Genomic DNA, 13,323 nt, shown 5'->3' with positions numbered 1-13,323 from the left:
ATTTTTTTTATACATCACACACAGAGGGGAACACTACAATATATGACAGTGCTGATGGTGCATACATGTTACAGTTATGCAAGCAGCAGCAGGCAGGAAGGGAAGGGAGGAGGAGGTCACAAGAGCAGAGAGGAGACAGATAGCAGGGCTGTGGATGACGGAGGCACGTAAACTGACCACTGTTTCAGGGCTTAGCAGCCATGTTAAACCATGGTCAGTTTACATAGGGGAGGGCAGAGACTGGCAGGATCAGCCAGGTTTGTTAGGTGTTACAGGGGGTCAAATGACACAGCACATGCACAGTGTTATACAACATGTTTTAAAGGAACATTATCCATTTTTTTTTTGTTAAACGCTTTAATGCCTGTTAACGCTTGCGGCAAGGACTGCTGCTTCTTTGTTGCTTTTCAGATGTGTTTAACAGGTGGTGAGGAGGTGATATGTTACCTCCTTATTGCCCATTTAAACCCTTTAAACGATACACTGCATGCAGTTACAGCATGGCTCCACTAACTTAATGGGTTGCGTTGGTCATGAGGTAGTGCCCACCAAACATGACAGGGTTAGAATTCCTACCATGGTCACAAATCAAATCACCGCGTCAGTGGCATGTGTATACCCCCGTCTGCTTCCTTTGTAGCTTAGGGGGGAGCATGGGGGGGGGGGGGCATGAAGGGGCATAAAAATGCAGTCCAGCTGCATGTTTTTACTGCTTCCAAACTGCAAGTATAGAATGACCCCTTAAAGTTAGTTATAAATTGGGCCATTTGCCATAACTGTTCATTTATGAATTCATATATCACTTAGGATATGGATAGTGTTTCACTCTATTCTTACCCAATAGGGACAAACATTTACTGTAAAAGCAGAAAGTATAATGCCTAGTACACACGAGAGGATTTATCCGCGGAAACGGTCCGTAGGACCGTTTCTGCGGATAAATCCTCTGGCGGATTTTGATCTCCTGGTTGTACTAACCAGGAGATCAAAATCCCAGCGGAATTCCGTCCGCGGTGACGCGTCGCGCCGTCGCCAAGATGATGACGCGGCGACGTACGCGACGCTGTGATATAAGGACTTCCACGCATGCGTCGAATCATTACGACGCATGCGGGGGATGGATTCGGACGGATTGATCCGGTGAGTCTGTACAGACCAGCGGATCAATCCGTTGGAATGGATTCCAGCGGATAGATTTCTTAGCATGTTAGGAAATTTTTATCCGCTGGAAATCCATCCCCGGGGACAAAAATCCGTGGAAACAGATCCGCTGGATTGTACACACCAGGGGATCTATCCGCTGAAACCGGTCAGCGGATCAATTTCAGCGGATTGATCCTCTCGTGTGTACGGGGCCTAAGTAGAATAAGAATACCCAGCATTGAAAATACAAATTTGCTTTGTAGAGAGCTTTTTCTTACCTCAGTCTCATCTACTCCAACAACAATGAAAAGTGCTGCATACTGACGGTAAACCAGTTTGAAATCTTTATACTCTATAAAGGAGCACTGGAAAAACAAGATATGATTATTACATTAAAACATGTATTGTAGCTCTTTCTGGCTCAGCTATTATTTGAATAATATATATGAACAAGACTACGGAGCTGCATAAACAACTAGGTGTTAAATGGAGCTGAATAGTTGCAGACCAAAGGGTCAAATTGGTTTTAAAGCCTCAAGATTTTTTACGTTAATGCATTCTCTACATTAAGATAAAAAACCTTCTGTGTCTAGGATCCCCCTACTTATACTTACCTGGGCCCAATTGTGATCCAGTGCCGTGTATGAGAGCTGTGCAGACTGATAGTAGCGGGAACAGTCAATCAAATCTTTTGATGAGGTAGCGGGGGACGGGGCTGTCTATAGACACAGCCAGCGGGGCTCGTAAGTGAGCCTGCATGAGTACCATTTCCCTAGCAAAACGGCTTGCTGGGGGGGGGGGGTTACTCAAAAGGGGGGGGGGAGACAGGAGCACCAGCGGGGGACCTGAGAAACCAGCTGCTGCTCCTCTGAACCAGGTCTTGGGTAACCTAATGCACATATTGAGAACAAGCAGAAGAGGGTGCCACCATCTAAGTGTAAACTTTATAAAAAACAATAATTAAAAAAAGGACAAGATTGCACACACTGCATGATTAAATTGGTCAGCAAGTCAAAATCCACTTTGGAACCCCCTATGGAGTGGCCTATGTCTACAGGTATCGGCAGAGAGGTAGCTGGTAAAAGGCAGGGCTACTCTGGGAAGATGCTGGAGGAAGGAGGATGATGGCTGTCACGCTGGAATGCAAGTTTCCTTCGATGCGGCTATGCAGTTTGCAGTTTGGCTAGAGTCAGCACCCCTCAGATCAACTCGACAATGTAGGATGATGTAAAAACAAAAGCAAATCTGCGCTATCCAAATAATAAGCAGCCACAAACAATCTAGTGAAACAAGAAAGTGGTAAAAATGTGCAAAAACAATTTTGTGGCGCTAAAAATAAAAAAGTGATATAATACTGATAGTCTGTATCAACTCCAAGTGACAGTGTAGTCAAATAAAAAGTCCATATATGATAAATCAATAACAATGAGTTGTTGAAAGTGAACTGTTGATGGATGAATAATCAAATAAATAATTCCAGACACCACGGTGAAACAAAAAAAATGAATTGTGAGAAAAACCACCACCAGAAGCGGAGGCTTACCAGAGGTATTGAACCCAAATAAGCATACGCCTAAAGGGTCAATAAAGGCTGAATGTAAATGGATAAAGACCACATCAACCGGATCTGGATATACAGTTGTGAGGATATCCTGAAGGCATCACGTAAACAAGCACAAGGGAGGAGTAACGGCAACTTAGAGGCAACGCTCAAACGATCAGACCGTGTCCAAAGTACATGAAGGAAAAACGAAGGCACATAGTGTGATACCGTAACAATGTTGAAATTTAATAACGGTTAAAAACACTAATGCCGCATACACACCATCACTTTATGTGATGAAAAAAAAACGAAATTTTCTGTGAAATAAAAAACGACGTTTTTGAAACTTGAATTTTCAAAGACGAAGTTGCCTACACACCATTGTTTTTTCACAATGCTCTAGCAAAGCGAGGTTACGTTCACCACGTTTTTCCATTGAAGCTCGCTTCATAACTAGCTTCTGGGCATGCGCGGGTGTAAAAACGTCGTTTTAAACGTCGTTTTTTGCTACACACGGTCAATTTCTGTGAAGTAAAAAACGACATTTTGAAAAACGACACAAAAAATTGAAGCATGCTTCAATATTTTTTTTGTCGTTTTTTACAAGACATAAAACAACGTTTTCCCCCACACACGGTCATTTAAAGTGACGTTTTTAAAAACGTAGTTTTTTTTCATCACATAAAGTGATGGTGTGTACGCGGCATTACAGTTTTGCTGAATATAAAAGACGTCAATAAAGAGTAGCGCATGGCAGCAGCAGAGACCCGACGCGTTTCACAATAGTTTGCATCATCTGGGGTGTACCACCCCAGATGATGCAAACTATTGTGAAACGCGTCGGGACTCTGCTGCTGCCATGCGCTACTCTTTATTGACGTCTTTTATATTCAGCAAAACTGTAAGTGTTTTTAACCGTTATTAAATTTCAACATTGTTACGGTATCACACTATGTGCCTTCGTTTTTCCTTCATGTACTTTGGACACGGTCTGATCGTTTGAGCGTTGCCTCCAAGTTGCCGTTACTCCTCCCTTGTGCTTGTTTACGTGATGCCTTCAGGATATCCTCACAACTGTATATCCAGATCCGGTTGATGTGGTCTTCATCCATTTACATTCAGCCTGTATTGACCCTTTAGGCGTATGCTTATTTGGGTTCAATACCTCTGGTAAGCCTCCGCTTCTGGTGGTGGTTTTTCTCACAATTCATTTTTTTTGTTTCACTGTGGTGTCTGGAATTATTTATTTGATTATTCATCCATCAACAGTTCACTTTCAACAACTCATTGTTATTGATTTATCATATATGGACTTTTTATTTGACTACACTGTCACTTGGAGTTGATACAGACTATCAGTATTATATCACTTTTTTATTTTTAGCGCCACAAAATTGTTTTTGCAATGTAGGATGATGTAACTACATCAACGGGAGCGTGGCTACGCATTTCGGGGCTTATGACGCCCCTTTGTCAAGCCAAAAGGAAAGGATTGGGTGGGGGATCAGATGCATTTAAAGCAGTGGGAGGCAGAGAATAATCGGGATGAATCTGAATGCTGTCATTACAATACCTGGCCATAGAAATTATATTAAATGGATGTGAGTAGGACTGGAACTGGTATAAAAAAAAAATCAGCATGGGTGGTATTTTTATAAAAAACAATAACCAGCCATGTTTAAAGGCCAATGCTCTCTGCTTTCATAATTTCCTGTAGATCATATGCCATCGTGCACTTCCTTAATGCATCACAGAATAGGGCATGTATTACCAATCTGGACCACACAAACCGCATTACTATACCACATCTTGTTTTATTTTCGCCCACTTTCCTACTTCTTCCCTTAAGATGACCATACACATTACAATCTGATTGTACAATCTCCTTTAGATCTACCATCAGCTATGTAGTGCAAATTAAATAGATTGTTCAGGCGGGTCCTCAAATTCCATAGTTTTGGCAAATCTAAAGGAAATTGTACAGAGACAGTACAATCAGATTGCATAGTGTATGGCCATCTTTATACAAATAAATAGGAGGGAGGGGGGTTTTGAAGCATTTTCACTCATCATTCATAGGGCAGCCCATTCACTTGAAGTTTGTCACATGGCAGACATGTGCCTGCCACCTGCGCTTGAGGTGCTATTAACACTTCATGGCAATGCAAGCTTGCAGCACATTTCCAAAACGTGCAGCAAAGTGTGTGTTTGTCAGGGCACAGACCTTTTACGGTCTCTTTCCCTAGTTGGTCCTGGGTGGAATCGAACCCAGGATCTCTCCATTGAAGGTCCAGCTCTTTTGTCTCTGAGCCACTGCTCAGTTCTATTCTGTGTGCTGTCCATTGGAGCCTGGTTCTGAAACCTGTACTTCTGTGGACCAATCAGTGGCCAGTGCGGCCTATTTAAGCCAGCCCCTTCCCCTTTGCTAATGGCTGGTTCGTTGTCAGCTTTACCCTGTGAGAGAACCTTGGAAACCTGTATACCCAGACCTGCTTGACCCGGATTGGACCTTGACGATTCTCTGCCATCTCCTACACTTGACCCCTGCCTGCTTATCGGATTTGCTGTTGTCTCCTGCCCCTTGACCCTGGCTTGCTCTCACGGACTTCCTCTGATCTCTCCAACTCCTGACCCACGGCCTGTGACCCGGATTTGCCTTTGTTTCCTGTTGATCCCTTCTGGACTTACCTGCCTGTTCCTGCCTGATCAACGACTGTCTCCAGTCCTCTGCACCTGCCCTGTTTTCGTCAGCTGCACCAAGTCTGCCTACCAGTTCCCGGCACAGGTGCCTCCTTGTGCCGTCCCTCCTCTGTTCTAACTCCAGGGAGTGGTCTGCACAGGGTCGCAAAGGTGAGCCGCCCTCAGCATCTCGGCCTCGGTAAGTAACGTTCCTGACAGTGTTTTTCTGTGTGGTTTGCCATGTATTTGGAAATGCGTAGATGTGAACGGAGCCTCAATGTTCTTGTGTAAACACACCAATTTCACTTTCAGACCCCATTCACACCTAGTGCAACGGGAGCGCACATTTTTTGGCTCACGTTTCCTGCAACACGCAAAGAGCAGCCAATTACACGTGGCAACGTAGCTCATGGGACAATTTGGCACGCTGTGGTTTGCACATTTTTTTAACTGCACGTTTACTGCATTTGTCACTCATTTTTTCACATGGCAAAATATGCCTTAGCTTCTGCATTTGGGGTGCCGTTAACAATTGGCACCAAAAGAGTGTTAATTTTGGGTGTATAAAGGTGGCCATACACTACACATTCTGATTGTACAATCTCCTTTTGATTTACCAAAACTATATAAAATAGGAGGACACACCTATCTATCCAATCACTCTGTATCTAATCAGGCAGGACCTTGCACTACATAGCTGATGGTATTGTACAATCAGATTGTATAGTGTATAGTAAGCTTTATAGACTTCCAGGGACACGCTTCTCCTGTTTTTAATACTACAGCTCACTTTAAAACATTAAAGTAAATACACCATAAAAGTCCATGATTACATATAGCCAATGTGTGGTGTTAATGAGAAACACACGTCCACAGTGAATTCCTGATGGGTTGTGATATTATGCCACAACAAGTGGCAAGAAAACTCCACGCTATGCACCAAACGTGCACCACGTGTCCTCCACCAGCCACAGTATAATCTTACCAAAAGGGATGTGACCCTGAATAGAGAAGTTAAACAGCGCTTGTTATAACAAAAACATGGCAGGGTTTGCATCCAAAGGCCAGCCCTCATCTCCCACATCGCTATAACATGTAAAAGCAGAAGGTAAAAAAAAACGCCCAATCACGGCATCCTGCTCCGGCTAAAGCATTTTGGTAGAAATTACCTCTTCAAGGGCCCAGAAGCCAGCTGGAGTCGCTCTCTGTTCCCCGAAGCACGTCGATGATGTCATTCCGCCGGTTCTTCCAGGTCTAGCTAGCTTCCGGCGTGGGTTCACGCCCCCAGCCAGAGATTGCCAAGGGGACACCGCATCACCGCCTCTCTCCACGCCTGGGCTCAGAGGGGGGTTGGATCCAGGACACTTCCCGCTGTACAAAGGAGGGTTGCCTGTGGCCTGTAACCAGACCTCCTCCACCAACAAAAACCCCGGAAAGGATGCACTCACCCCTCCGTCCAGAGGCTCCCATACAATCCTCCCTGTTGCAGCCTGAGACCCCTGCCCAGCTCAGCCCTTGGGAGATGGAGCCCCCTTAGATCCTCTGGCAACATGTCTCCTCCGGATGGAGGAAACACTAAGACTGACCAGGGACTGCCTCTTAAGGGGAGGAAAATTAATGGCAATGTATTTCCTGATTGTCAGGAGGAGCTCTATCTCTCAAGGGCCGACTTGGAAGAGGACTGGGGGAAAAGCAGTTACCAGTAAGTAACTGTCAATTTTCTCTAGTCATCTTCCATGACAGCACACCTGAGAGAATGGACAAGAAGTTCAAGGCCTATCTTAAGGTGGGACAACCGCTTGTAAGACCTTCCTTCCAAAACGTGAGAGCCTGGAGGCAATAGTAGTTCTTTAAGAAGGTGTCCTGCTTCGCCCATGTGGCTGCTCGACAGATCTGTTCTATTGAGGCCCCAGCTTTTTCCGCCCAAGAGGCCACCAAAGATCTCGTTAAATGGGCTTTAAGGTTTACTGGTACTGGGGAACCTGTCTGCTCATAAGCTATTCCTTCCTATGGTCTGTCTAACCCACCTAACCACTGTAGATCTAGATGCCTGCCCTCCCTTTTTAGGGCCGCTAAATAGAACTAAAAGGTGACTCGACTTCCTGAAGTCCTTTACTCTATCCAAGTTTGTCAGCAAACACCTCCTCACATCTAATAACTAAAATAATTTTTCCTCTTCCTTGTTCTTTGGGTTTTCACAAAAAGGAGGGAAAAATTATCTCCCGAGACGTATGAAACTGTGATGCGACCTTAGGAAGAAATAGTGGCTCTTACTTCAGCACTACTCGATTCTCCAGGAGCAACAGAAAAGGCTCTTTAAATTGAAAAGGCCTGCAGGTCACTTACCCTTCTGGCTGTAGTGATGGCCAGTAAAAAGGCTAACTTTGAAATGCGGTGGGAATCTATTAATCTATTAGTCCAAAATTTTATTGAGATCTCCTGAGCTGGTTTGAAATGCGCTTTCGTCAATGCCTCCAGGACCAGCGTTCGATTCCGCGGTGGGACTCTATTAATCTTTATGGGGGTTAACCTCTCCCTAGCTAATAGAAATCTCCTAATCAGGGGCTCTAGCGCGAGACTCTGGTACAAAAATACAGATAGGGCTGCTATCTGTACCTTCAGGGTGTTCGTGGCAATCCTCTTGTCCACAACTGCTTGTAAAAATTTGAATATCACTGGTACCAAAGGGTCTAGACGCCTCTCTATCCTGACACCAGTGAGAAAAAATATTCCAGATTTTTGAGTAAATCCTCCTAGTGACTGGTTTCAGGCTATCTAGGAGGGTCTCAAATCACTCTATCGGATAGGAAAATAAAAACCGCGCCAACTCTAATAGCCAGCTATGAAACTGGAAAAGATGTTCAATATAAATTAAAACATAAAATCAGATATTGAAAAATTGACTGGTAAATGGATTAGTCCAAAATAAATGTCCTGATGAAAAAAGACACTGAATATGCAGCAGGAAACTGTACAGCTGGATTCTGATGACACCACAGTGAGAGGTATTACAAATCAGTGAAGCCACCACCACATAGATAGCCTCTTACCGGATAGCTAAGAGGGAATAGCCTTAAACAAGATACACCGCTCTTATGTTGATAACCAATCCAGAGGAATCCTAATCACAGTCATCCAAGGGAAAAATCTCCGGAGGAGAAGAGCCTGCTATCCAGCGAATCCAATCCTCCACACAGAGATAGAGTGGCAGCCCTTCCACTCAGAGATCACGTAGTCCCCAGAATAGAAACAGACTTATAAAGCCCACTTCCTGTTTCTTGTTGGGTAAAAATCCTAGGCTTATGACTTTATGCACAGCTCGCTCTCTCTCTCTCGTCCGTGAGTTTGCCAGGAAGGGGATGATAACAATGAGACCCCTGACACAATTCTCAGGGCAAAACCCTATTTCTGCCGTTTGACCCAAATTGCGAAAGTATGCAGAGAACTGAGAGAAAGCTCTGTTCCTTTCGGTGTCCAGCCACTCTATCGGAGCATCCCTTCTCTCTGAGAATCTCCCTCTCAAGAGCCATGCCGTCCACTCAAAGAACCTGGGTCGGGGTGAAAGACTGGCCCTTGTAGAAGTTGATTCTGCCTGGGTGGGAGATGAAATGGAGGGGAAACTGACCATTTTCTCAGAGTAACAAACCATGTCCTCTTTGGCCACCATGGGGCTATTAGGATCAGCTTGCACTCTAAGTTGGCTGGTCTGAAAAGACTAGGACATCTAGTCCCTGAATCCTGCCTCCGAAAGCCTTCAATGCCTGACCCACTGCAAGAAGCTCCCTGTAATTGGAGGAGGCCCTTGCTTGGGTCGGGGTCCAGGATCCCTGTGCTTGGAGGTCCCCCAAGTGAGCACCCCAACCCCAGGCGCTTGTGTCTGTGGTAATTTTTATAGGGTTCCACTAGGCCCAGGGACGACCCAACGTGAGCCTGTCCTGACACAGTCACCAATTTAGGGAGGCCTTTACCCTTGCTGGAATGGCTACCTTTACGTCCAGTGACTCAGTCCTTTTGTTCCAGGAGGATAGTAGAACAAACTAACTCCCTGCAATGGAGCTGAGCCCAGGGAACCGCTGGAATACAGGAGGTCATTAGGCCTAACACCCTCATAACCTCTCTGTGAGAGCAGTCCTTGGGTTTCATTAGAGAGGAAACTGCTGTTACCACTGTTAACCTTTTTTCCTCTGGGAGAAAACGTTTCTGAGCCCCTGCGTCCAAGTATACTGGGAAAGTCTTTATTTGGGATTGTACGAAGGATGATTTTTCCCGGTTCACTATACAGGTCGTCTAGATGCAAGTAAGCTACAGCCTCTGCCAGGATCTTTGTAAAAACTCTTGGGCTTGCAGTTAACCCAAAGGGAAAAGCTCAGAATTGGCAGTGCTGTATCCCTTTGCTCGTAAGGACTGCGAACCTCAGCAGGGATTGGTGTTCCCGGGCAATCGGAACATGGAGATACACATCCATCAGACCTATTGTGTCATGATCCGTGTCATGACTCTGGTCACCTGCTGGTGGCACTGTTCCCTCCAGTAACAGGGGTGCAGTTCTGGTGGCCACCAGCAGGTGTCTCCCTATGTATATTTGCACAGGTATTTAAGCCCGCCCTAAACTGGAGTTCAGGGCTTCAGTATTTTGCTTGTCAGCCTGTTCCCTGCCTGATCTGTTAGCTGTTGCCAACCTGTTCCTGCTTCGCCTCCCTGCCCTGGACTCTGTCGCTTATTGACCCCGGCTTGTATTTTTGGACTTTGCTGCTCTCTCCAATCCTTGACCCCTGGCTTTAACCTTGGACTTGCTTGTGTCTTATCCCTGCATTACCTGTTTGGTGGTTTTTGGTTTGCTGTGTCATTATTGCTTATCTTGGGGGTTTTCTATGTTCGTTTTTCACGTGTGCTTTTACTTTAATAAAACATATATTTTTCACTATCTTGGTGCCTGTTTCCATTAGTGCAGCCCATTGACCTGTTACCCAGTACTCGGATGCCTGCGTAAGCATCCCTTGACATATTGTGTCCATAAAGGTATTCTTCAATAGATGCTTGAGCACAGTATATATGCTCTCCATCACAAAAGCTCTTTTGTCACAGAAACCTGTTCAGCTTTGCGGCTGCTATTTTCGCCGAACAGTAAATTGGTCCTGTTTTAATTTCAAATACATCATCATCCCTTGCTCAGCCTCTCATCAATTTGAACCTGCTAAGTTCCGAGTTCTGCCTGATCTGTTTGTTTTCCTCCACGATACCCCGTCCGTCCACCATCGTTCAACTTCTCCCCTCTCTCTCGCTCCTCCTCCTCGAAAAAATATACCGCATTCGAAAAAAAGATCACATTTGAAAAAATACTACCACATTAAAAAAAAAAAATGACCGAATTCGAAAAAGTTAACTATATATAACCATTTTCCAAAATTCGAATTTCGTATAGAATGAATTTGAATCTGAATACAAAAGAATTCAAAATCATTGAATACGAAATTAGAATTTCGGAAAATGGTTATATATATATATATCCATCCATTTTCCAAAATTCGAATTTTTTATAGAAAGAATTTGAATAGCAAATATTGGAATAGAAAATAATAGAAAAGAATAGACTAGAAAAACAATAGAACAGAATAAAATATATGTTATATTTTATTCTATTCTGTTCTATTGTTTTTCCAGTTTATTATTTTCTATTATATTCTAATCTTTATTAGGGTTAGGGTTAACCCTAATTATATATATAAAACCATTTTCCGATGTATAGAATGATTTTGAATTAGAACAGAATGTAATGAATGCAACGAACTTAATGGATTTAGTTAAATAACGAATCGAAACAAAACAAATTTTTTCATCCTGCACATGTCTAGTTGACTCAGCAATTTTATTTTTTTAAATAACAAATATGTTTTACTTTCGTGATCTGTGTAATGATTTTGCACAAAGCAGCCCTAATCTTCCCTCCTCTTCTCAGGGCCCTCGCTGGCGCTTTTGGCTCCTCCCGCCGAGTGCCAACCATAGCAAGCTGCTAGCTATGCTGGCACTAATGTGGGCTCACTCCCGTGGTGGCTCTGTGTGTCAATGGAGCGTGCACACGGGAGTGTCCGTGAGGACCCGGGGCATCACAGATCACGGTAAATCGCCGCTGATAGCGGCGGTTTACCACGTGATCACTCCGTCCAATGACGGAGCGATCACTTGTAAACAAACCGGCGTCACGTGATGACGCCGGTTCCTCCCTCCCCTCTCTGTACCGAACGGTACAGTGTGAGAGGAGATGGGAGAGAGCGGAGGCAGCAGCAGTGCTGTGGGCTGGATCTGTCACAGATCAAGCCATCCATCCATCCCTGCTCAGCCATCCCTGCCCAATACTCTGCAATACTCTGCCTTATACTGTGCAATACCCCGCAATACTCTGCAATATGCCCCTCCTGCTTCTACCGACTCAGCGCTACGATCGAAGCCAGGATTGTTGTTTTTTTTAGGCTTCCCAGCCTAGAGGTGAGATGTGGGGTCTCACAGTAAAGAGGACCTGTCATGCCATATTCCTATTACAAGGGATGTTTACATTCCTTGTAAAAGGGATAAAAGTGATCAAATTTTTTTATTTTTTGCGGAAAAACGTGTCAAACTAAAATAAAGTAAAGTAAAGTGAACAATAAAATATATATATTTTTTAAAGCGCCCCTGTCCCCGTGTGCTTGCATGCTGCAGAGGCGAACGCACACGTAAGTCCTGCCCACATACGAAAACGGTGTTCAAGCCACACATGTGAGGTATCGCTGTGAACGTTAGAGCGAGAGCAATCATTTTGGCCCTAGAACTCCTCTGTAACTAAAAACATATAACCAGTAAAAATATTTAAAGCGTCGCCTATGGGGATTTTTAAGTAGCGAAGTTTGGCGCCATTCCACGAGCGTGTGCAATTTTGAAGGGTGACATGTTGGGTATCCATTACTCAGGGTAACTTCATCTTTCACATTATGCAAAAACATTGGGCTAACTTTACGGATTTGTTATTTTTTAAGCACAAAACAGTTTTTTTTAAAAACACGTTATAAAAATTGCTGCGCAAATACAGTGCGAGATAAAAAGTTGCAACGACCGCCATTGTATTCTCTAAGGTCTTTGCTAAATAAACATATATAATGTTTTGGAGTGTTATGTAATTTTCTAGCAAATAAATGATGATTTTTAAATGTAGGAGAGAAATGTCAGAATTGGTCTGGGTGCTCCAGAACGCCTGATGGTGCTCCCTGTATGTTGGGCCTCTGTATGTGGCCATGCTGTGTAAAAGACTCACACATGTGGTATCGCCATACTCAGGAGGAATAGCAGAATGTGTTTTGGGGTGTAATTTGTGGTATGCATATGCTGTGTGTGAGAAAAAAACTGCTAATATGAAAATTTTGTGAAAAAGAAAAAAAAGATCTTGATATTGCAAAGAACTCTGGGAAAAAATTACAACTTCAAAAAACTCACCATGCCTTTTTCTAAATACCTTGGAATATCTTCTTTACAAAAAGGGGTAATTTGGGGGGGGGGGGGTATTTGTACATTTCTGGCATGTTAGGGTCTCAAGAAATGAGATAGGCCGTCAGTACTTCAGGTGTGATACATTTTCAGATATTGGCACCATAGCTTGTGGACTCTATAACTTTCACAAAGACCAAATAATATGCACCAATTTGTTCTTATTTTTACCAAAGATATGTAGCAGTATAAATTTTGGCCAAAATTTATGAAGAAAAAATACTAAATTTGCTAACTTTTATAACAGAAACAAAGAAAAATTCATTTTTTTTACTGAATTTTCAGTCTTTTTTCTCTTATAGCGCAAAAAATAAAAAACCCAACGGTGATTAAATACCACCAAAAGAAAGCTCTATTTGTGTGGAAAAAAAGGACGAAAATTTCATTTGGGTACAATCTTGTATGAGTAATTGTCATTCAAATTGTGAGAGCACAAAAAGCTG

General features: G+C 43.6%; 1 protein-coding gene across 1 annotated transcript in view; it reads right to left on the bottom strand.

Moving 5' to 3' along the window:
* Window positions 1-13,323, bottom strand: part of AP4S1 (adaptor related protein complex 4 subunit sigma 1) — a 103,760-nt gene that overhangs the window by 43,159 nt on the left and 47,278 nt on the right. The window contains exon 3 of the mRNA XM_040333577.1: window positions 1,422-1,508. Within this exon, the coding sequence (XP_040189511.1) occupies window positions 1,422-1,508 (87 nt within the window). The remainder of the gene's footprint in view (window positions 1-1,421; window positions 1,509-13,323) is intronic.

Source organism: Rana temporaria, chromosome 13 (assembly GCF_905171775.1).
Source record: "Rana temporaria chromosome 13, aRanTem1.1, whole genome shotgun sequence".
NCBI classification, from domain to species: Eukaryota; Metazoa; Chordata; class Amphibia; order Anura; family Ranidae; genus Rana; species Rana temporaria.
This window is presented reverse-complemented; position numbering and strand designations above follow the sequence as displayed.